General features: G+C 37.8%; 1 protein-coding gene across 1 annotated transcript in view; it reads left to right on the forward strand.

The window, feature by feature from the left end:
* Positions 1–24,860, forward strand: part of Pard3b (par-3 family cell polarity regulator beta) — a 948,779-nt gene that overhangs the window by 503,041 nt on the left and 420,878 nt on the right. The window contains 1 exon segment of the mRNA XM_051190339.1: positions 16,595–16,780. Within this exon segment, the coding sequence (XP_051046296.1) occupies positions 16,595–16,780 (186 nt within the window).

The raw sequence follows: 24,860 nt of genomic DNA on the forward strand, positions 1-24,860 counted from the left end.
GCTTCAATTCCCAGTCTCGCCTCCCAGGACAGCATCCTTTCTGGGTGTCCATTTTCTGGCTATGGATGATTCTCTGACTGGCTCTTTGTTGAGCCTCTGTGCTGGCTAGTTTTATGTCAACTTGACTCAAGCTAGAGTCATTGGAGAGGAGGGAGCCTCAATTGAGGTCAGGTGAAAGGCTGGCTTGTGGGCCATTTTCTTAATTAGTGATTGATGAGGGAGAACCAAATTCATTGTGGGCAAAGCTACCCTTGGCAGGTGGTCCTAGGTCCTATAATAAAATAGACTGAACCAGCCATGGGAGTAGGCCAGTAAGCAGCAGCTACCCTCCCATGGCCTCGTATCAGCTCTTGCCTCTAGGTTTCTGCCATTTGAGTTCCTGCTCTGATTTTCTTTAGTGATGGACTATGATGTGGAAGTGTAAATCTAATAAACTCTTTCCTTCCCATCTTGCTTTTGATCATGTTGTTTCATCAATCACAGCAATAGAAACTCCAAATATGGGACAGCAAATATGGGAGCCAGTGGTGCTATATCATGGAACTATCTGCTTTTGCATCCCTGGGTGAGGTATCAACCATCAGCCTGACCTTGGGGCAATCCTTTTCTTGTTCCCATCCTCAGTAGCTGTGTTCTTTAACCTTTAAACACTGGAGAAAAAAATAAGTACACCCAATTTAACATGTAAAGAAAACAAGCCAAAATGCCTAAAACAGCCAATTACAATATAAAATTCATTACCTTCACTCCATACTTTTCTTTCATGATGCTCCAATAGAAATTGAGACTCATAAAGATTATCTTCTTGAGACTCTAATTTCCTCTGGAGATAATGGAACCCAGCTGTGCAGTGATATTGTCTGAACTACCAAAATTCCCTGTTTAGCTTATAAAATGTTTACTGAATAGTTATCTAATAGCTATATTTAATAATTCTGTGCCATGCACTGAATATTCAAAACCATGCTGAAACATGATCCAGTATTCCATTAGGCAATGTGCTAAGTTCTATTGAAGAAGTGAATCTGAACTGGCCTGTCAACTATGTGGAAAGCTAACAGAAGCAAAATAGTTACAGATTCCAAGTAGAATCTGAGAGATCAACAATGAAGGAGAAGTTCTAGAAAGATAGAAAGCAAAGCTAATTAAAGGTCAAGGAACTGCCAAAGTCAAAGACTTTTCAAATCATGGAAGATTACATTTAGCAGAAGGGGCATAGGGTAGGCCCTGGGTAGCTTCAAAGACTAAGGGGAGAATGTCTTCTGGCAAATGGCAAAGCACCAGCCACAAGCAGTGGAGGAAAAACAACTGAACTGTGAAGTACAACAGGAAGAAACACTTCACTTCAGTTATGCTGATAGATGATTGGCTACTTACACAACTGCATGAATAAAATTTGCTGCTATGATACTTTTTCTAAGAACAACATAGAAAGCCCATCGTTGTGGATTTAAAGTCTAATAGATGTCTTTTTCTGCATACTTTACAGAGAGTAATCTCCCATTGTTTGACAAACCACCCCCTAACACAAAGTCTTGAAATAATGACTGGCTTCCTCTTATGGCTCTGTGGGCTGCATGAGTGGTGCTTTGGGTGGTTTTATGAAGACTTTGTCATGCAACTTCAATCATCTGTGCTATTTGCCTTTGTCTGGAAAGCCTTTCATGATGACCTCTCTTTCATGTCTGTCCCTTGCTTCCAGTTCTTGAGTACGACTACCTTGTTTCTTCTTTTTGGGTCATCTCATCTTCCAAAAACTAGGCAAATCCTTCTGTAACATTCTTGGGGGTTGTCAGGTCTAGAGTCATGTGAGAGCTGATATTGATTATCAACTTGATAAGATCTAGAGTCACCAAAGGAACAAGCCTCAGGGCATAGCTATGAGATTATTTTGGTTAGGTTAATTAAGACTCGAAGACCCACTTTAAATATGGGCAGCATCCTTCCCTGAGATGGAGTCCTGTACTGAGTAAAAAGGAGAATGTGACCTGAGCACCAGCATTCATCACTTTCCACTCCTGAATGTAGTGTGATCAGCCACACCAAGTTGATACCACCATTAACTTCCAGACTTGATAGACTATAACCTCATGCCATGAGCCAAGATTCTCTGTTCCTCCCTGAATGATGTCTGTTGGATTATTTTGTCATAGCCACAAGAAAAAAACTAAGAAGTTGCTCATTGAGATTTCTGCCTGACTCACTTAGAACAAGTCTCAAGACCAGAAAAGGAGTCAGGCATACATAGGGAAACAAATTCTTAGAGTGGATGGAAATGATGGTTCCAAAGTGATATCTCACAGAGGTCATTCACTGGGGGCTAGTATGGTCACAATCTACTATATCATGTTAGCAAGATTGGATTATATGCTTTCCCATGTAGGAATGCATCTAAGTACATAGGCTTGGATTACTCATTGAGATTTATCATCTTAATTCCATTCAAAAATTATTTATTAGGTGTTTTCTTTGTGCAAATACCCTTCTAGAAATACAAAGTTGACAAAACATGCCCCTCTATCCAATGCTATTCTTTAAAACATTTCATCCATATGGATTCTTGACATAGGCAAACACCCTCTCACTATGTCATCCACCACTGTACCTAAAGAGACATGCTTATCACTTTCTTCTCCAACCTTTATTTATTCATTGAGACAATCACATTCTGAGCTGGGATGAGAACATCAGAATTGAATAGTGTCCACTCAATAGAAGCCAATAAATACCAAAATCATTTAATAGAAATAATTTATAGTAAATAAACAAAAGATTATTCTTCTCTATAAAAGGAAATTGAATGAAATGGTCTCCTGAGATTCTTCTTCCAAACACTACTCTCTGAATTTCTGTGCATGAAGTCTTGGCCTGACACTCAGTTCAGACAGGCCCTGAATTATGAATGATCTGTATATATATGAATGGGCAGCAGGAGTCCTGCTCTGCCTGTGTTTTTGTTCCACACTTCTGCATGCCTAGGGAGCATTTGACCCTCAGAGTGCCATCTCCTAAGTAAGTGGAGAGCTAGCAAATTGCCAACAGTTATCTTTCATATGACTATGTCTTTGACCTTCTGCCATGACAGCACTAGTTGCCATAGTAATAGGTGCAGAGCTAGCCCCTCCTTCAATTCTCCCTTGATGTCACTGCTACTGTGACCACTGTAAGGAACTTCATGTCCATAGCCAGCATGCAAGGACATGCAGTCCTTTTGCTTTCTTTATTTTCTTCTTTTTTTTTTCTGAGCTGAGATGTTGGTGAATTTCCCTCGATATTGTTCCGTACAACTCCATCAGAATGTAAATTATCCTGTACTGGCTGGTGTGTTTTGGAGTACCATGGGGTATTGTAGAGGAACTAAAGTCGACACAAAATTTACTATTGTTTCTTTTGAAGAAAAAGAATTGTTCAAGTTGCAAATATCAAGTTTACAAAAAAAAAAAAAAGTATTCATTGTGTATTCAATGAAGACTTTCTGTGTCATGCCCACAGCTACCAGTTATTTAAGCTTGTTTCCATTCCAAGTAAAGAAAAAATGACTGGATTATAAATATTCTTCATTAAGGTTTAAGTCATCTTTAATGGTAAAATATCATTGGTTTCTGGATTGTTCTATTAGAATAATGTGTCTAACTCTAGTGACTTGTTGAAAATTTGGCAGATATTTTCAGTGTAATCACAAACGCAGGGCTGCTCAGCTCCTCTTTGTACTAGACAGGTTCCAAATAAATTATATAAATAAATATTTTGCAATTATTAACTAGCTAATTTGATGTGGTGTGTAGGCATGCAAAGAAATTAAACAAAAAGGAAGGCTGCTGATTTGTTGGCAGTGGCTTTCTCTCCATAACAGTGACTTACTCTCTGTGTCACTGAGATAGAAGGAATGTAGATCGAGCCTTGTTTCCAGCTGCATAACTGAGTATGATAGTAAATAAATAAGTAATTTTTTCATGGTGGCAAAGTTAATAACGTGTCAGTATTATTTGTGCACTTCTACAACAGAAACCAAGTCCTGTGTGTCCTGCATGAGAAGAAAAAAAAGACAAAAAAGCTACCCCTCCCTGCTCAAAGCCACCTTCACTGCCACCAAGAGTCTCCTCTTTAACCTGTAGAGTTCCTTGAAGAAAATTCTTTTTCTCACATGTAAATGTCTTTTTCCCTTTGAAAATATAACCCAAAGATTGTGTTGCTTAGGCTCTCAGTACTCAATGGCTCTCAGGGGAGTTGGCTCCCTTATCAGAAGCTCCCAGCCAGGCAGGGGCAGCCAGCACATGGAGAGGCCAGGGCAAGGAGATGGTCAAGGCCATTGGGCAGGTAGTGAAAGGCCCCTCACTGGGTTAAACAAATGCAGCTTCCTTCCTGGCTCCCGCAGGGGGTGATTTTGTTTTTCACTTTTCTCCTGGCCTGAGAACAATCAGGATGCGTAAGGCCATTCTCACTGGGAGGAGATGTGCATTAGATTATCATAAATCCAGCAATAAGAAGTGCAGTGGTCAATGAGAACAGGCATTCTTGGGTGAAATAAAAGGTTTAATTGAAAGTACTGTCTCAGGGGAGACAGATGATTGAGCTCAGTATTGAGTAGATGTTAATTACCACTGTTCAGAGAATGAAGAAAATAAAGGGAAGAACATTTAAGTTTTCATTTCTGTTTCTTTTTAGGAGAATGTGGGAGATTATTCTAGTAAGTGAGTTTTGTTCATATGGAATGTTCTTGAAATATTGAAAAACTTTCTTAGGGAATTAAAGTTGAGTTTTTATGCAGATTGCTGTATACTATTAAAATAACAGTTAATTAATATATATGCAAACACAGAGGCTCACAGTATAGCAAATTACTAAATAATTTATTAATTACTTTTGAATAAGCCTCTCACCTTTATTTTATTCCATTTTTTAAGTGTGCTGGGTCTTTTTCCTTCAAGTGATCAGGAAAAAAAGTTCAAAAGGTATACAAACATGTATTACTTCTATTAAACACTGCTTTCTCTGTATTACTAAAATATTGCAGTCTTTCTCCATCACTCATATTTGTTTAGTCAGTGCCCTACTTGATATTTTGATATTACTAAAATCCTGGGATGACTCCAATATCCAGAGAGATAAAGGCTAGAATTATTGACAGCCTTTACAAGAAAATAACTGGGTGGGTCTTATCCATTTTATTTTAAATAGTAATATATTTGAGTTGTTAGTCAGATTCTCTTTCAAGTCCAATAACTATAAAAAAAAAAAAAACACTCTGGTCTATCTCTACCTGTTGTACAATGGCTTAAAATGTCGAGGACTGGGAGATACAGACACATGAGGAGGGTTGATTTTGTTCTCACATTGATGCTGTTGTTCTAGTAGGTAAAAATAAATGTATCATATCAGCTTCAGTTTGGTTTTTTTTTTTTTCCAGTTTTATTTAGAGCCCATATTCAATGGCTGAATTCAAACACGCATGAAGTTGTGCCTGAGCAGTAGTCACATAACATCCCCACTCATGAATCAAACAGTGTCTGGAAGACTGAGAACATATCCTGGTCTATCAAAACTAGCTGAGTGAGGCTAACAGCAAAATCAGAACCAAATTCCCATCCAACAAAGATGAGCTAGAAACTCATATCAAAAGATACAACCAATGACTTAACTCTAGACCCCAGGTTCCAGGGGTTTAATTCAAGTAGGGTGAGTGCCAAATAATATCAATTGTCACTGTCATGAAGATGGGCTTTGCTGGGTCTAAGTTTGTAGGCAGATGACAAAATTCAGGGGTGGGAGAGAGTGGATTTTGGGGAGAGATAATCTGGTGTCAAACCTAGGGAGAAGATATTTGTAACAGGTGAATGATTGCTATTCTAAAAAAATATGCCAGAAAGTTCAGTTTAGAAATGTTAAGAAGCTGTTTTTATAGATAAGATACAAGATATGGCTGTCACATTCCATGCCCTTTGATACCATTATTTCAAAGGGGCAGTGTGGCAGAGAAATGTCAACAAAATTGATGAAGTAATCTCACAACAAATATGTATTAGATGCATGCCCTCTTAGATACTAAATGGATTCAAAGTTTGAATTAAACATGATCTCTGTCCTTGATGAGATCACAGTGGTATAGCAGAGTTAAGGTGGGAAACATAGCAAAGAATTATTAAAAATAGGAAGAAGTTGATTAGAGTCATAGGAATGAGAGGAAAAAAAGTAAGATGGGATCTGGGAGTAGGGGTTTATCTATTGACAAGTTTAGGGAGTATGTCAAAGATCTAGTCTACATGCTGAGACACTAAGAGCTTGGAAATAAGGATGAAGGATCGTTATATTTTCAGAGCAACATTCTTCTTCATTTAAGTTAATTTCTGTGCTAAAGTCATACACGAGAAATACTTTTTTTCTCGTGTATGATTTTATGACATATCACAAAACCTATTGGTTTATTCTCTCAAGGAAGCACTCCACTAAAAACATTTACTTAATTATGCATAGATGAAAGTTCCTTTTAAGTGCATAAGAGGTTAACATAGTATTTTTTGGATTACTTTTAAAAACTGAGCTCCTTAGGCTTGGATAATTCTTATCTAGTATGTGAACAATCTGGCTTGTGCTGGAAAAGGCAGTTACATTAGTTTATGGCAGAAAGTTCTGCTCAACATCCTTTTAGCAAAATATTGATTGGAAGTGTTCTGACCTTTAAAATGTCGACAGTTATGCACTGATTTTACAAGAATTAAGGCAATAAAAATTTGTTCTGTTACTTGTTTGTTTCATATACATATAACATCAAGAAAGAGGAGAATTTAGAAGTCTAATACCTGGGGCTGGAGAGATGGATCAGTGGTTAAGAGCAATAGCTGCTCTTCCAGAGGTCCCAGGTTCAATTCCCAGCATCCACATGTCAGCTCACAACTCTTGTTAATTCCAGTTCCAGAGGATCTGACGCCTTTATATAGGCATACATACAGACAAAACACCAATACACATAAAATAAATAAATAGTTTTAAAAAGAAGTTGAATAGCATAAAAGTGAAAGGCAATGTTAAGCCATTTGAGTAAGAGCTGCCAGTTCCTTTCAAGAACACAATAGAAAATGAGAAAAGACTGCTTCTATTTGACTACCTTTTCCTTATGATGGGAAAATATCACAGGCCCCAAGTTTATTGTGTCAGATGGAAAACATGGTACCTAAAGAGAAATATAAACCCCATCCATCTTTTATTACTAGCCCTTGATAACAGCCATGTGTCAAAACAGTGGCATCTAGTTAGTAAATAGAATTATTCAACTATTCACTTCCTTAAGCATTATATTGCTACATTCTTGTTGAGATTTCAGTGTATTTAACGAGTTCTTTCTGTGAACTTAACCGTGTGAGTTCATTTGGTCATTCAATGTAAGTAGATGTTATGTGAGCAATACTTGAAAGTACTTTAACTTATGCTATCTGTCTTTCATCATGTAATCAAGAAGATTCGGGATACAGTAGTCTGAGGAATATGAAGATTTGAGTAATTTGTTTGTTTTTGCTTTATTTTATTTTTATTTTATTTTATTTTTTGAGATGAGGTTTCTCTGTAGTTTGGAGCCTATCCTGGAACTCACTCTGTAGACCAGGGTGGCCTCGAAATCACAAAGTTCTGCCTGCCTCTACCTCCCGAGTACTGGGTATGCCACCACAGCCCAGCAGACGTGAATGATTTGTGATGATCAGTATCTTCGGTGCAATTATACCATGCATTGGAGCTCAGCCTGTGCTAATTAAACTCCAGCCAACATATAGAAATATAGACAATAAGTTTGCATCTTACTGTGTGTAGTCCACTTTAGGAATAATTTTTGCTGTGCGGTATTTTTGAAGCAATGGCTGACTTGTTATTCACTTACTTTCCCTCATGAATTAGCTTTGGGTAGCTTCCCTTCTACCTTCAATTTGTCAGTCACAGAATGAACAATAGGAAGAGGTACTCACATTTTATTTGGATCAGTTTTCATTGTCTATAGGACCTAAATGACTTCTTATTTTATAGTCACTTTTATCCAACAATTAATTTAAACAGAGTAATTGATTTAATTATTAAGATAAAAGGCAAATTATAGGTCTATCTGCAAATGGCATATTATATACACTAAGAACATTTTCATTACAATAGTAAACATCACTATGAATTTTAAATGGTGTTACCCACTGAGATTCCTCCATCCCTGTTTGAAATTTAGAATTATTTATCATTAGTGGCAGACTAACAGTGTTGATTTCCAGCTGGAGTCACATTAGATGCAACTCAGACAACAGAGAAAATTACAGTATAAAAAATGCTTATATTTTTATTATTTCACTTTATCCTAAACCATTAACCAATGGGCAAAAACTCCATTTCCCTATTCCTCCTCAAATATTCCATTTTTTATTTTTATTTTTATTTTTGAGAATTTAATTTATCAAACTGATCCCATTTTAGGGCCATGCTAGTTTTCTTCCTACATTGCGTTATAATTTGTGCAGATTATTTTCTGACCTAAAAATGAGTATTTACTGTGTTTGTTAGAGAAAATCAGGGAAAATGAGGTGCACTTCTACCTTGAAAATTCTTCAGTTGGGGAAAAGACTGTATTATTTTTCTTAATAGCCACTATACCCTAAATAATGATGCCTGTGCTCCAAGTGAGGATGACTGTGAACTTTAAAAGATCACAGTACATAAATTTCAAATAGACATTGTCGAACTAACTATAATCTACATTTATAATTTTCCTTCCTTTGAAAATACATACCAACATTGCCTATATTTTGCTGTCTGAAGCTTTTTCCTACTTATGCTAACATTGACTCATCTTGTTTCTTTTAATGTCCTAATCATATTAAAATTTCAGTTAATTCTAGGCAATTTAGTACATAGTTCAGAGCTATGAAAAATATACATACAAGTAACATATAGGAAGACTATGTTATAGTAAGAATATATATGTACCACACATATGCATATATGCATGCAATAAATAACAACTAGTGGGAAAGAAGAGGCCATGAATTTGAAGTAGATGAAGGAGGGAAACATAGGTCAGTTTTGGAGAGAAGAAAGAGAAGGAGAAAACATTATAATTACATTATGATCTCAATAATGGAAAAAATACACAAAATGAACAACAACAAAACATCACTATAATTGGTGATTCTTTGCTGAAATTTGTACATTACCTAATGGGAAAAGACAAAGAACTTTAAAAAAAATCACTTGCCCACATGTAGATCACCAAGTGTTCTGCTAATTTCTGTCTATGCATTGTCAGACATAGAGAAAAGACAAGTCACTTGCCGTTTATTAAAATGACATCCTCAGGTCACAACTTACCTTGTCTTGTGCTTACTCATCTCAGGTCTTTTCCATTTTGTTACTCTTGAAAAGATGATCAAAATAAAATGCCTCCCTGCAATTGGGAAGAGCCTCTGAACCCTACTGTAGGAGAATGCTCACATTCTGAATTTTATAAAATCCAATTGACCAGAAACTTTTCATGCTTATAATTGCGATCTGAGGGCTTTTTCAGAAAATTAAGTGTCTTGCAGGTGTCCTATCCCTTCACCAATGTGAAATTTTGTTTATTATCACAAAGGTTTTATCCTTTAAATTTCTTAGAATTTACTTAGGTAAAAATTAACAAGAGTTAAGCTTATTATAAAATATTCTGGCAGAAACATCAGGTGTGGCTTTTAGCTTTACATATAAAAATTACATTCATTCTTTTCTTTAAACTGTTGTTTGAGTTTTTGTAATTGACAAAATTATTGCATGTGAAACATAATTCTTGCATAAAGTAAGCCACTCACAACATAGGCTAATTACACATTTGGGAGGCAAGGTGAAGACATCCAGAGTTTGCTTCTGCTGAGCCCCAAGCACAGCATTTAATGAAATGAGGACCATAAAAGGTTCAGCATGGATGCTTTCAGGTCTGGCCTGGGCTTCTGGGAAATTGAGCATTGGCCCTGTGGGCTGCTGCATTCCCCCAGGATTTGAAAGGCTGGGTTATTACCACTTGCATGCGTGAATCAAGCACTACTTTGCAATACAGGACATTTCTGAGTCTAGAGATGGCCCCATTTGGAACACTCTTAAACTAATAACATGGATGCCTCCCTACCCATTCATCTTCCTGCTGCTCTTCCTTCCTCTCACACCAAGAGATTACTTTTGGTGCTCGTTTTAAAGAGAGGTTTTGTATATACAGCAAGGTCTATGCAGATACTTCAGGTTCTTATTTCTTGTCCTTAAACTTATTCCTCTCCACATAGCAAAAACTGACAGAAAGAGGCTTCCATGTTGCGCCAATGGTTTAACCAATTATGTACTTTGTAAATTGAAATTTTTGCATTATGTAGTGTTCAGTACATAGTAAATGCTTGGTATAAAATTATTGACTATAATTTGCAAAGAGTAGCTTTTGCCATTTATGCCAGAGTAGCCCCAACTCATCTCTGAATTCCATACTACAACAGGCTATTTATTCTGTCTGTGTATCTCTGCTGTTATGAGTTGTTTTCTTGCCAGCCTGGTCCCACAGCCACATCAACCTCAAATTACACACAGAGATGCTGTATTAGATATAATGTTGTTGGCCTGTGTTACTAGTGTTTCTTATTGGCTAGCTCTGTGTTAAATATTAACCAATTTCTATCAATCTAAGTATTTCCACATGGTCTTACTTACTGGAGAGAGGGCCAGGAGTTCTGCTCTCTTGTTCCTATAATTTGAATTTCCTCCTACCTCTTCCTGAATCCTCCTTCTCTCCTAGTCCCACCTATCTTGCTTTCCTATTGGCCAACAGTGCTTTATTCATTAACCAATAAGAGAAACATATTTATAGAATGATATCTCCCACCACTCTGCCATTCTGTTTCTAATCAATATTTACTCTAATATGATATATATATATATATATATATATATATAACCTTATATGAAATATTAAAAAGAGAAGTAATTGCATTCAAGGAATAACACATGTACCATCTTATATAGTCATCAGGCATAGTATGTATATCATCCTATATATATTATAAACATGATGTGCTCTAGGAGCTTGAAGATAATTTGTGCAAAAGAGGGGAAAAGGCTAGAGTTATAACTGAGTATAGTAAAACATTAAAATACCTTGAAAACTTGGTAGAAACTTTATTTACCATTTGTTTTGGCATTTTTGGTTTTTGTTTTTTCTCCACACACATACATGGATGCAGACGTTTCCAAAATGAAAACTATAATATACTACTTGCAAGTTAGAGTAGGGCAGGCAGATAAACAAACAGCAGAGGGATAGTGTCTGTGTCTATGGTGCAGTATGCGTGTGACGTAGCTGAACACAGATGTTTGCTTCAAATTTTATGTCAGTGTTGTTTTAGACGTGTGTGTGTGTGTGTGTGTGTGTGTGTGTGTGTGTGTTTAGTACGTATGTGTTTAGTACGTAAAAAGTAGCAAACATGTTAGTATAGCTAGCCTCATGGGCATACTTGATAGTCACATATTTTGGTCTTAGATCCTTATATAAGTAAAATGAAGCATTTAGGAGTTGTACCAATTAATGTAGTTTCCTAACATCGTCCCCGCTCTGTTCATCTCACAGTAGTAGTCATGAGCCTGTGGAGTAAAGATCTGCCCAGTTGCAAGGGTGTTCTTTGTCTTGGGACTTGGGAATGTATCAGTAACATCAATGTAGCTAGCAACTTCTATTATACTTTCTAGATCCTGGCATTTTTTAATTTGGCTTTATTTGATAATATTAAGTCAGGACTAGTAGTTTCTCAGCTGCATGTAATTTGAACCTAGATGACATATGACAATGCTTGCAGCAGTTTTAGTTGTCATAGCTGGTGCAGGAGCATTACTGAGGCTATAGGGACGTGGTTAACTACAATTCATAGGACAGTCCTACACAGCCACATGTCAGTTGTGCAAAGGTTGAGGCCCAAGCTGAGGATTCTCATGATTGGTCCCTAGAAAGTGCTGGGGAGTTGAGTTTAGTTTTACATAGTGGGCACATGTTGAGTATCTATCCCAGCTTAACCCTGGGAATATTGAGGACTTTGTGTCCCGAGGCACTAGTGACAAGCTATTAAAAAAAAAAGCAAATTAAAACCATGATTCACAAGTTGCCCTTATAACACCAGTGTTTTTGGTAGGGAGTTGTAGGTATCTGTAGGAGAAAAGGCAGGGGTCTACCTAACACATGTGGGAAGATCTCTTGCTGAAAAGACAGGAATCCAGGAAGCATCTGCAGTCTGGATGTGACATTGACCTCAGGTTGGCCAAATCTCTGATGACCTTAATTGGAGGTACTGGCACTGGTGAGTGCTTTATACACCATCCCATCCACTGCAGAATGTTGCTTGACAAGGTTTGAGTTTAATTTTCAGAGTTGCTATTTAAACCAAGATTATTGGTATGAGGCATTCAGTATATTGATTTTTTTCTTTGTACATTAGTTAAAGGAACATTTATTTCTAAGAGGGGAAATGGCTGTGTTAACTACTATAATGGCTTCCTTCACCATTGGGAATTTGCCATTATTAGAAACCACTAATTATGAGTCAAGTCCGTTACAGCGTAGTTGATAGAGAATATAAATTGTGTATCATGTTACTTTCAAGTTTGATGGGAATCTATCTTGAAATGTCCTGTGACTATGTCATGTCATTATGAGTCACAAATCTGGAACACAAGAATCGGACTGCCAGGTTGCAACTCACACTTGCAATCCCAATTTATAAGCCCAGCAATCTTGAGACAGATGCAGGAAGATTGCTATGAGTTTGATGCTAGCTTGAGCTATGGAATGAAAACCTATCATTTCAAAAAGAAAAACAGAAAAGAAAGAAAAAGATTTAAAAAGAGACAAAATAAAACCCAGAAGCAGGAAGCAAGTAATTACTAGGGGGCAAAAAGACTAGAAAGGGATTGGTTAAGAGGTACCAAATTTCACTTCTCACAGGAACGATCTAGAGATGATTTTATTACTTGGATGGTGACTCTAATTCACAGCAATGTATGGTATTCTTAAAATTCATTAAAAACAGGTTTAAGAGGTGTTACTCCACTGCCCTCAAAAATAGATATCTGAGGTAATGCTTATGTTAATAAGTTCAAAGTTTTTATTTTACCATGTTATGTGTATGTGTATTTATGTGGTGCATGTGTTTATGTGCACTGGTATGTGCTAAGTTTCTGGATCCTAACTCCTTTCTTTATGCTTGGACAGAAAGCCCTTTTTTAAAATTAAATCTATTTATTTGTTTTACATCCTAACCTCTCTCCCCTCCTCCCACTCCCTCCCTCAACATCTCCTCTGTTCCAACCCCCCCCCACCCCAATCCACTCCGGTTTCTGTTCAGAAAGGGCCAGGTCTCCCATGGATATCAACAAAGCATGGCGTATCAAGTTGCAGTAAGACTAAGCACCTCCTCTTGTATTAAGGCTGGACAAAGCAACCCAATATGAGGAATAGGATCCCAAAAGCCAACCAAAGGATAAGGGACAGCCTCTGCTCCCACTGTTAGGAGTCTCACAAGTAGATCAAGCTACACAACTGTCACATATGTGTAAAAGGCCTAAGTTGGTACCATGCAGGCTCCCTGGGTGTTGTTTCAGACTCTGAGCTCCTATGAGTTGTTTCTATGGGTTTTCTTGTGATGTCCTTTGGCCCTCTGGCTTGTACAGTCCTTTTTTCCTTTCTCCAGAAAAATCCCTTGTGCTTGGCCTAATGTTTGGCTGTGGGTCTTCATCTGTTTCCATCAGTTACTGAATGAAGTCTCTCTAAATAAAACTGGGGTAGTCACCAATCTATGAGTATAACAGAATATCATTAGGCATTGATATGTTGATTTTTTTCTCTAATCATATTTGGTTATATCTTAGGTCTCTGGGCCATCCAGCCTCTGGGTCTTGGAACTCTAGGCAGTGTCAAGGGTGGGCTCACTCTTGTGGCATGGGTCTTAGGCTGGACCAGTCATTAGTTGGCTACTCTCACAATCTCTATGCACCCTTATCCCAGCACCTCCCATAAGCAGGACAGACTATAGGTCAAAGGTTGTGTGACTGGTTGGTGTTTCAGTTCCTCCACTGGAAGTCTTCTGGGTCTTAGGAGATGGCCAGTTCAGGATCCTTATCCACCAAAACATCTTCCTAGCCTTGTATTCATAATTGCATAATATACATACTATAAGTATATACAACACTTGTTATTAATACATTTACAGCATAGTATACATAATCTTTAATCCATAGATCGTGGATAAATGTCAGTGCTATCTTTAATAAAATGAAATAAACAGCTCATGACCTTTCACTAAAACTAAATAAGAGTTGGAACCAGGAGTCATGCTTCCTGGGCATCACAAGCTTCTGTATTTACAAGTCTTCTGCTCTGTTAGCACAGTTCTTGGCTGCTATGCACCATGGATTCTTTCATCTTTAAAATTGCCCTGATAGTAAATAAACCTCTGGAGTCACTGTGAAGCTAAGAGCTTTAACATGTGTCAGGCACTTGTACCAGGTGAACTCCATCATCATTAGCATCTAGTTTGTTGTTTTGCTCTTATTTCTGGCTCTCCCAGAATGAACTTTGGAATGAAAAGGTAACCATAATGTCATGTGATCTCTATTTCGTTTCTGCAGTTAGATAACAAATTAAAGGCATTAGCACTAAACAATAATCTCTGTCAATCTTACTAGTCAAATATTGTTTTCAAGTGAAAACTCCTTGATCGTGAAGTAAGGAATTTAAAGGTACAGTCATTCACCATAAGTTGTTTTGGTATGTGTAAAGACATTTGCCACACAAAGTCATGTATCCTAGGAATGTATTTATCAGCTCACATCTCTATCAATAAAGAATATATAACTACATTTCTAAAGCACAGTTAGTTTCTTTTTAACAATTTTCTGTTAGTAGTAGCCAAAGAACTTTCTAGTTTTACTTCCTAAAGTATTTAGAACATACAATTGAGAACAATTGTCCTTTAATTTATAGTTCAATTCTATATAACTTTATTAGACTTACATTAACCCAATCCCAGAGAGGACCAGAAACATAAGTGATTGTAAAATATTATGGATTCTAAATTAGGCAGATTAGAAGACAAAGGTGAAGGCTAACTGTTTACATTTACTGCTGAGCTCTGGCATTCCAATGGGTGGAGGGGGGACAACCAGGGATGGTAATTTTGATTCCAGGCATGAAATTTGCTTCTGAGCTTCTTACATATAGATATGTAAACCTACAATAGATTTATTAAATTAAGCAATGACGTTTCATTTCTCTTAACAATATTTTGTTTTGACAGTATCTTTCCAATAAACCTCATTTACAATGAAAGCAATTGAAAGAACTATTTCTTTACAAGTTAAATGTGGGTTCTTGTCATTTTTGTTCGGGGTTGAAAATGTCAGGTCAGTGGATCTGGCTATGATCAGACCTTCTAATCCTGTTTTAATTATGGGTTCTTTGCTACTTCTGATTTTATATGGATTTGAGACTGACATTCAGACACTCATGATGATGTTTTAAATACACAATCTTACAGAAGAGTCACCTCAGAGTGACCTTAAGATGAGCCTCTCTAGACATAATTACAGAGGTGAAGGAACTGCTGGCCTAGAGTGAGTGGATGGTTTTCAGGAATATCTCATTTTCAAATTGTCCAAAGCTAAGCACTGTGGCACTTTCACGTTCCTGCAAGCTTGAAGAGGTGCGGGAGGGACAGTTACGCAATTATCACATGCACAGCACGTGCTGATTCTCATGCCTGTGTGTCTGAAAAGCCTCTGTACAAGTATGACTAACCACATACTTCTCCCAGGAGAGATGGCCCGTAAGCCTGCCTTTTGCCACCACACTCTGTGTGGAGACTAGTTTGCTAGTGGGTAGGTTTCTTTTGTCAGAGAGGACATGAATATTAATTGTGCATAATTACTTTTTATTGCAGTCTAAGAACCTATTTATTTTTAGGGGGCTCTGCTAGACAATAATATAAGCTTGCAGCATGATTTTTGATAAGATGAAATTAAATTCAATGACAACCGTTAAACATGTTTCTCTAACTTGAAAATGAAAATTTCCCTGTGCTGTGTGTTCTGTTGATACTCTTCACTAATGCTGTAGTTCTCATAGTAAACAATATGTCTTAAATTATATAAGTGTAATATTTCTCCAGATTTTTTACCAAGTTCTATCTATGTAGTAAGTTCTGCATCTTTATCTGTGAGACGAAGATGTGAAGAATGAATGTTATCTAAGAATCTTCTGAGTTTAACATCCAGCCTGTTTTATTATTTTAACCATCCTACTGAATTTTCAAATGTCTACAGAATGTTTAAAGTTGTGCAACATGGCCTCATAAAGTGGCCTTTTTCTTGACCATCGCCAACTTCTCTCCACAAAGAGCACTTTCCCATGCAGTAGATATGGTGGTAGCATCTTACAGAGATAGAGTCTAGCCTTTATCTGCCAGGAATACAACTGCTAGAGGCCCAACCATCCCATCTTGCCAACTGCATCTGCTTCAGGTCATCTGAGAAGGTGAAATGGTAATCAGCCCTCCTCTCTCACTCTTCCCAACAGAAAGGAGAACCTGACTGCTGTGCCCTCTCCCTGGAGACAAGCGAGCAGCTCACCTTGGAGATCCCCCTGAATGATTCTGGCTCTGCTGGCCTTGGGGTTAGCTTGAAAGGGAATAAATCCCGAGAAACTGGAACTGACTTGGGGATTTTTATCAAATCCATCATCCATGGAGGTGCTGCTTTTAAGGTAAGGGTGTGTGATGTTGACCTAGGTGCTGGTTCTTGGGGATATAGCTGTTGTGCTTGAAGCCCAGATAGAGACCACCTCTAAAGGACAGGAACCATTGAGGCTTTTTTTGCTAGACACTGGAAATGTGTGTGGACAGATCTGGGGACCACTTCCTTGTTTTCATACTTCCTATAGTAGTTCTGAAAACTCATCATGACTACCGTTCTCTTCTTGATCACTCCATTAAGAGACCTTTGAATTTATAATTTGGCAGAGTAGTGTGTAAAACTATATAGTCAGAAAAACAAAACTAGAAATGAGTTGACATGAAGGCACCAATGAGAGAATTGTGCTTGCAAAAAGAAACAAAGGAAGGAAGGAAGAAAGAAAGATGAAAGTTTAGTAGCTTTGAAGAATGACTGTAGAATAAACTAAAGGCCATTCATCACTCCATGCACCTGAAGATAACCACAGTGTCCAGAATTCATGTTTGCCTTTAAGCACTTGAATAAGCTTTTTCAGTTCCAGAAAGATAGATATTATGGTCCTACTCTTTCACATTTGGGTGTGCTATGGGACCAAAGCTGTTAACATGCTATACTAGTTAGCTGTTAATCCAGCTTGACCACTACTTGGTGTCCCAGTGAAACTCTGGGCAAAGATACTGGCTAGTTGTCTCTCATTTTGTTATCTGCAGAACCTTGTCCATCAGGGCCCTAGGGATCAAATAATTAATGCACACAGGAGGCTGAGATGAGTGAAGTACTACTTAATGATATTATAGAGTTTGAATCCTGTCTTCATTTCTTCCTTCATCTGTAAACATAGGCAAATTGCTCTTCCAAACTGGTCCTGATTTCCTCACTTAGGAAGTCAGTAAAGTTTTTAGTGCTTATGTGCATAGCTGTTGTTAGGACTAAGACACAGTACATGTGGAGTAGTGGTACTCAACCCATGGGTCACAGCCCATTTGGGGTTGCAGATTAGATAGCCTGCATATCAGATATTTACATTATGACTTCTCAGTAGCAAAATTACAGTTAGAAAGTAAAGTCACAGTACAATAATTTTATGGTTGGGGGTCACCACAACATGAAGAACTATATTAAAAGGTCTCAGCATTAGGAAGGTTGGGAGCCACTGACATGGAGTCTTTGGCCCATTGTCTAACAAAGTCTCTAACGCATGTTAACCATTGCAAATGATCCTACTGTTGACCATGTGTGCCCACTCATGCACCAAAGCTCAGAAGGCCTACTTAAGCTCCCCAGAATAGCCAGGTCTTATCCCTGTCTTGCTGAAGCACTGTCTCCTTGTGTCCCCCACTTCTACTGTTCCTTCAATTTAGACACTAAGCTGATGTCTTCTTACTTGGAACATGGGCACTTACAAGATGGGTAGTCAATGCCTCAATTTATTCTCCAACTCAGTTAGCTTTTGTTACAGGATCAATAATCATAAAAGTTCAGTAATTCAATCAATAAAGCTCTTACTTTGCTCATGGCTCCACAGGGCAGCTCCTACTGGTGGCGGAAGTTCTGGTACAGGCTAGGTGTTTTCTGTCACACTGTTGGTCTGTAAGCATAAAATATTCCACATATTTTACAAACTCTTTGGCAGCAGGCTAACGTATCAGAGAGCCAGCTGTATCCCTTACAATGGCTAGACTCTGGAGTGGCAAACTGTCACAACAATACTAATCAGAATAGTTATAAGACTGAATCCAAGATCATGGGTTGAAAACCATGGTCCTCACAGTTGAACTTGCAGAAGTGTGGGTGCAGATATTGACAGAGCAATGAGGTGTATGAATGACTCTAAAGTACGCTCTAATGTGTCTCAAATAAATGATGATAATGGCAACACCAACACCCATTATGCTTCCTGCTTGGTGTACTCTAGGCAACATGATAAGTTTTAAAAATGAATTCTCCGATTTTATTCTTCATTTTCACAGTTTTATTATGTCATTTTATTAAAGGGGATTGCACATGACAGTAATTTCAGGGCTCTATTGTTGTGAGATAATCTGAACTTGCTGGGTATAAAATCAGACTCCATAGCCTGTGCTTCCCTGCTTTAGAGTGAAGATACTTTTCAGAACATGGAATTGTGTGCCTGAACATAGGGCTGCTCCCTGGTGTAGACTTGTATTATGTTCATCCTTCTTGGGAAGCTGTCCAAGTGTGCACTCTGCCTGTGTACAGGTGCTGTGTTTGCAGACACCTGCTTGATATTATTCTTCCCATTCCTAATGACAGCTCTTTTGTGAAAAATTTATTCCAAGTGAAATGGAAAGTGAGATGACTTCTTGGAAATTAAAAGCAAACATCTTTGTTTTTGTTTCTTTCTTTTTTTTTTAAATGGGTGATAGCTTCAGCTCTAGCAGATATTGGTGTGTGTTTTAATATTAGTATCTGTTTGGGGAAGCGAGCATCTCCTTACCTAAGCGGTCTCTTACAGTCCCATTTCTTGCCAAGAGATTTCACTTTCCATTTATGTAAATTTCCTTCCTGACCTGGGTCTGCTGAGTCAGACAATCACACCATTGAAAACCACTGGACAGCATATTTAGAGCTGATCTTAAACAGTAAGCAGCATCAATCATGAATTTAGCCTTGTTGTGAATGGTTAGTATCCATTTGTCTTGTTTACCTTTTTCACTGCTAGCAGCAGAGCCCTGAGCTTTGTTCAAGAAGAATCGGATTAAGGGGAAGGAAATTGTATTTCTCTCTCTCTCTCTTTTTTTCTGCTAGTCCAATAATCCACTGTTACTCCTCAGAAAATTGCCACCTGTTCATGAATCTGGATTATGTCTTACAAAAATTGTTTGGAGACTTTGTTCCTGTCCTGGTTGAAGAAAAACAAATGTAACAGACTGCAGTGTCCCTGGGGCAGGGAAGATGAGCACAGGGGCATCCATATTAGCATCTGGCCCTAGGATTTTACCTGAAATCAACAAAATATTTTTTTTTTTATTGGAGCCCGATCTTTCTCTCCCAGCCCATCATACCACTAATTGGTTCTCAAGGTGTTTTTCCCTTAAGGGAAGGTAGATTGTTGAAAACTAAACTACTTTGAAAAGTATGACCAAATTCTTCCTGTGTATTCTGCGTGCTGTATTCTCCTGAGAGCTTCTGATGATAGAAACAAAGGCAGACTCCAGGCCAGATGTAAAATCTCAGAATGACTCAGGTTCTGATTGAGGGTCTCGGGTTTTTTTTTTTCCTCCTCTCTTGCCTACCAAGCTACTGCTTTTTTGAGCTTCTCATTTCCTCTTTGAGTTGTTTCTAATAAAAAGGCAGACCTCTATTTGCTACTAAATGCGTGCAGCTACTCTTGGGTGCTCTTTGGACAACGAGCAGGAACTTGAGCTATTCCCAGAGTAAGCCAAATTGCAAGTCTACCTTACTCCAAATTATCCAAATCCTAAAGTAACTCAGAACATTGAAGATACGAAGAAAAACAACACCCAAGAAAAATGAAGACACAAGGGAGAAAGAATGCCTAGACACTGAGAAGTGATGGAAGAAAGATACCTTGATGCCATTTCTCACCTTCCCCAATATACATGCATGAATGATATACCCATGGATTCCAGAGCATTTTTTTTTTGGTGTATATATACATGTAACAATCGCACAGACATGAAGGAGGAGGAGAAATAACACCCAGAAGTCATGCAGTTCAGGCTGGCATGGTATCTGAAGTTCCTTGCAGAGCCTCCTAAGCATCACTGGGAGCAGTAGCACATCATTCACAATGTGGCATGGACCACACCAGCACAATGCTACTTCTTGGGGTCCTGATAGAGTATGCTTGCATCGAAGCACCTGTTGCAGGCTTCTGCTTTTTAGTTTCTGTCATTCTTCCTAGGCACTCCCTAAAGTATAGTGTATTTGCTTCTAGGAACAAAATATAAGAGTGTGTCTGCTTCTTTACAACTCAGAACTATGACTAGGATGAAATTAGGGTGTTCTTGATGACAGTTTTTTTCCAATTGATTTTTGTGGCTAGAATTTCAAGTGAAACATGCTATGTGGTTATTGTTAAATGGAAAGAAATGTCAGTATTCCCCTTTCCAAATCTGCATTAAACTTTCACTTTGTATTTTCTCCAAAGTTGCTCAAAGTCTCTAAAGTCACTTTGAAGACTTTATATTTTTAATCACTTGCTGAACATTTGCAAGTTCAATGGCTTTCCTTTGCTTTTGATGAACTACATTACATAAAATTTAATATATTTTATTGTTTATTGTATCTTTATTGCTTATACTTAAACTTTTTTAAAACTGAATTAATTTTTTAGAAACAATCCATCTTTTTTCTAATTTAGGAAAAACATCAACACTAGCATATGTATAAGAAAAATTCCATGCAGTACATCACATTATGGCTGGCACTTTTTACCTTTGAATATGCTGGATTAGGAGAGGACTGTACCCTATTGAAGCCCTGAAATAATAAGATAAAAATTCAAATTTAAGAGCCTTTTTCCCCCCTGAGGGAAACAAATGTCATTTATCAGGTAGATGGATTATTTAAGGACTCTTAAGCAGAGAGAAAGCATCTAAGACTGCTACTCATAGCAAAATTAATTTAGCCCAGTTTGTGCTTAATAAATACTACTTGATGATAGTGAAATTAAGTAAGGGAAAAATGCCTAGCATAGCTAATTGCAAATGTATGCACCCAGAATATGAAATAGACATCATTTAAGTAACTTGATTTTGTGTGCTCGAGAAATTTGGGGTGATTCTTCTCAAAAATATAGAATTTCATAATCTATTCAGAGTGGCTATGAGAATTTTAACTGATGCAGGCTATTCACAACGATCAATTTCAAATGACTAAACTGAATTGAGGGGAAGACCATCCACAGGAGCAGAAGAGTAAGTATCAGATGTGGATTCCTGGGTCTCTCTGTGGTGATGTGGAGCATTTAGAGGCATCCCAATATCACCCTCTTAACAGGAGTCTGGTCAGAGCTCCCAGCCTGAGTAATTTCCACCTCCATTTCTGCCAGTATCTATAAATCATGGCATATCTATAATTAATGAATCCAAAGGAAGATAAAAGGAGCAGCTTTTTAAGGAACACTAATGTTAAATGATTTCTTCAACTCTTCATTTTTTCTTAATATTGATACATTCCCTGCCAGTGGGAGGACTTTTAGGCGTCACTGACAGTTGGCAGCATTCTAGCTTGTTCCTCTGACTGAGGTCCAGGCAGTCTGGTTGTGAGCAGTTCCATTGTACACCCTCAACTGTAAGAAAGGAACACTGAAACATAGTCCCCATTCATAAATGGATAACTACAAATCAGAACAGGAACAAGACATTTGTAGTCTACATATGCAATAAGAATTTCATGTTAAAAAGAAAATCACTAGCCAAAAATATAAGGAAAATACTTGCCAGTCAATTTTCCTTTAAATCATTGAAACTCTTAGCAGATGTTAATTCATATGATCATGTGTATCATTTATGAATTTAGATACCAGACCTTTATACAAAGGTCACATCACGTACCTTCTAATACTTCATGGTCTCAGTTCAGCTTCCACCATTGTTTTGCTTGCAATCTTTATCATTTCTGATTTTTTTAATTTCTGAAAATACAAATAAAAAGTACATTTTGTCTGTAATAAGTAAGATTTGAAACTGCATCATCTTGGTATACATTTTGGATACCACTGGTATCTCATTAAGCTTGAAAGCATGTATGACTTCATGGTCTTAGAGAAAAAGGTAATCTATACAAATTGATCTATAATGATGGGGCTGTGGGTCTATAAATAGTACCTAATAAAAATGGTTTATAATTTAAATGCCTTCCCAAAAGCTCCTAGGGGATGTGACTGGGCGCTAGTGAGCTCTTCAATCGGAGGGCCTGATAGGAAGTGTAAATTCACTGAGAATGTACTCTGAAGAGGATGTGGAACCTGGCTCTTCCCTTGTTTTCTCTTAGCTTTTCCACATACTCTGGCCATATTGTGTTATCTTTCCATTGGCACAACTGCTCCTGGAACAAAACCTGAAATTGTGCTAACACAGTTAATATAAATTATGTGTGGATATATGTAGCATAAAATGAGAATGCCAGTTGCATACCTCAGGCAGTTGTCATAGATTAAAACTAATAAGCCTACTTTCTCCCCCCCAAAAAGCACAGAGAAGAAAGAAAAGTAAATAGGATGAATTTTTTCAATGGGAAAGATCTCTGAGAGTCTAATCTGTTTATGCATTCATGCAGAATATTCCTGATTCATGTATAACACATACATCTTAACAAGCTTTCTTAATCTGCTTTTCTAGGCCAAAGTAAATTAGGAGCACAGAATCCGGAAGGAGATAGGAAGGGGTGGAAAAGGATTTGGAATGACAGGAAACAGGAAGATGTAAAACAAGCACAGAATGTTATTACCATGCCATAGGCCAGTAAATATTTCTAAGTCAGGCCTTTTCAAACTTTTCCCTGCAAAAATAATAAGATTCAGTCCAGCTTTAGGAAGCTGTACTTTGCAGTGTTTTTATGTATGTCCCATACTTGTCCAAGAGTTTTAAGCAAAAAGGATTAGGCTATATTTTGAAAGTATTATATTAAAACGATTTTGAGTATGCCTATCCCTATGCTCTGGAGAAGGTCCTTTAGTTTCCTTACAAACACTATTGTGTGCCGTTGATGCTGGGACTTTATTGGTCTGCTCCATACAAATGGAGTGAGGCTCCAAAGATGAAAACTGAATTAAATCCATCAAAAAGTTTGCAATAGCCAAATAAGTGGAGACAGGGCCAGTACACAAAAAAAGGATGAAGCCAGCCTGGACTCCTCAATTCTTCTTGGGTACAGTTTATAAATTAAATGATTTCTTTATTACAGATGAAACTTACAGCAGTTCTCATGTACCTAACTGAACCTAACTGAAAGATTTTTTTTTCAAGTGACTCAATTTAGCAAACACTTCAGCCCCTGGAGTGAGTTAAGCAATCTATAATAGATTGAAGACTTAGAATGAACATCCTCATTCTGTAATCTAGGAAGCTAAGAATACTAAATTAAATATGTGAGAAACTAATTCCATAAGGACAGCAAGAGATACAAAGCTATAGTAACAAGAACATTGGGAAAAAGAGGCCTTAGTTGCTCTGGAGATTAAGTATGAGAGCAAGATGCCTGCCTGCTGTGCCTTACCAGGAAGAATAAGGAGCTATGTAATTAGTGTAAAGGTCTTTTTGAAAGGAGAAAGAGGGTGGGCAAAGTCACAAAAAGCAGACAGTGATCTTTTGGGGAGAGGGTATCCCTATTCTATGAACTGAGATATGTTAGGACAGATGATGTAAACAGACAACATCTAACATGGGTAAGGCAGTATAAAATGATGTAACAGATATCCAGTGTGGCCTGCAACCTTTCCAAAACTGTGCTTAAAAGTATTTTGTTTAAGCCAGGTGGTGGTGGCATACACCCAGCAACTGAGCACTTGGGAGGCAGAGGCAAGAGAATCTCTCAAGTATGAAGCCAGCCTAGTCTACAGCTAGGGAGAGCTACACAGAGAAACCTGTCTTGGAAAAACAAAATAAATAAATGTATTTTTTTTCTTTGTGTCCTTCCAAACTACTGTTTCTAAGTCACTTTAAATGATAACAAACTGAAGTCTATTTTTTTTTTACACTGATTTGTCTTATGTTTCAATATGTTTTCAAACTTACAGTAGGCAAATACTGTCAGAGTAATTTTAGAACCTTCAAAAGAATTCATTTGGGAAAATTGTCTCGATAATCAGGTGCCACCTTGCTTGGAGTGTCCTCTGCTCCAGGGAATGTATAGGGAATATATGCTGTGAAGTCTAACTTTGGGGCTTGGGACCTGGGTGTTGATAATATACCAAGAGGCCTTACCAAGGGTCCTGTTAGAAACATGCAGAGGCAGGAGCCAACATCTGGCCATGATTAATCCTCTCAACACCCTGGACTAATGTGGATTGGCCTTGGGCCACAGCCAACTCTTCCCAGGAAAGCCAGCTCCCATGTGCCTCTCAGATTCTGCAGAGTCCTGCTCTTTATCTAGACTTTCTTAGCCTCTCCTTGGCACCCTTA

Source organism: Phodopus roborovskii, unplaced genomic scaffold, assembly GCF_943737965.1.
Source record: "Phodopus roborovskii unplaced genomic scaffold, PHOROB, whole genome shotgun sequence".
Classification (NCBI taxonomy): domain Eukaryota; kingdom Metazoa; phylum Chordata; class Mammalia; order Rodentia; family Cricetidae; genus Phodopus; species Phodopus roborovskii.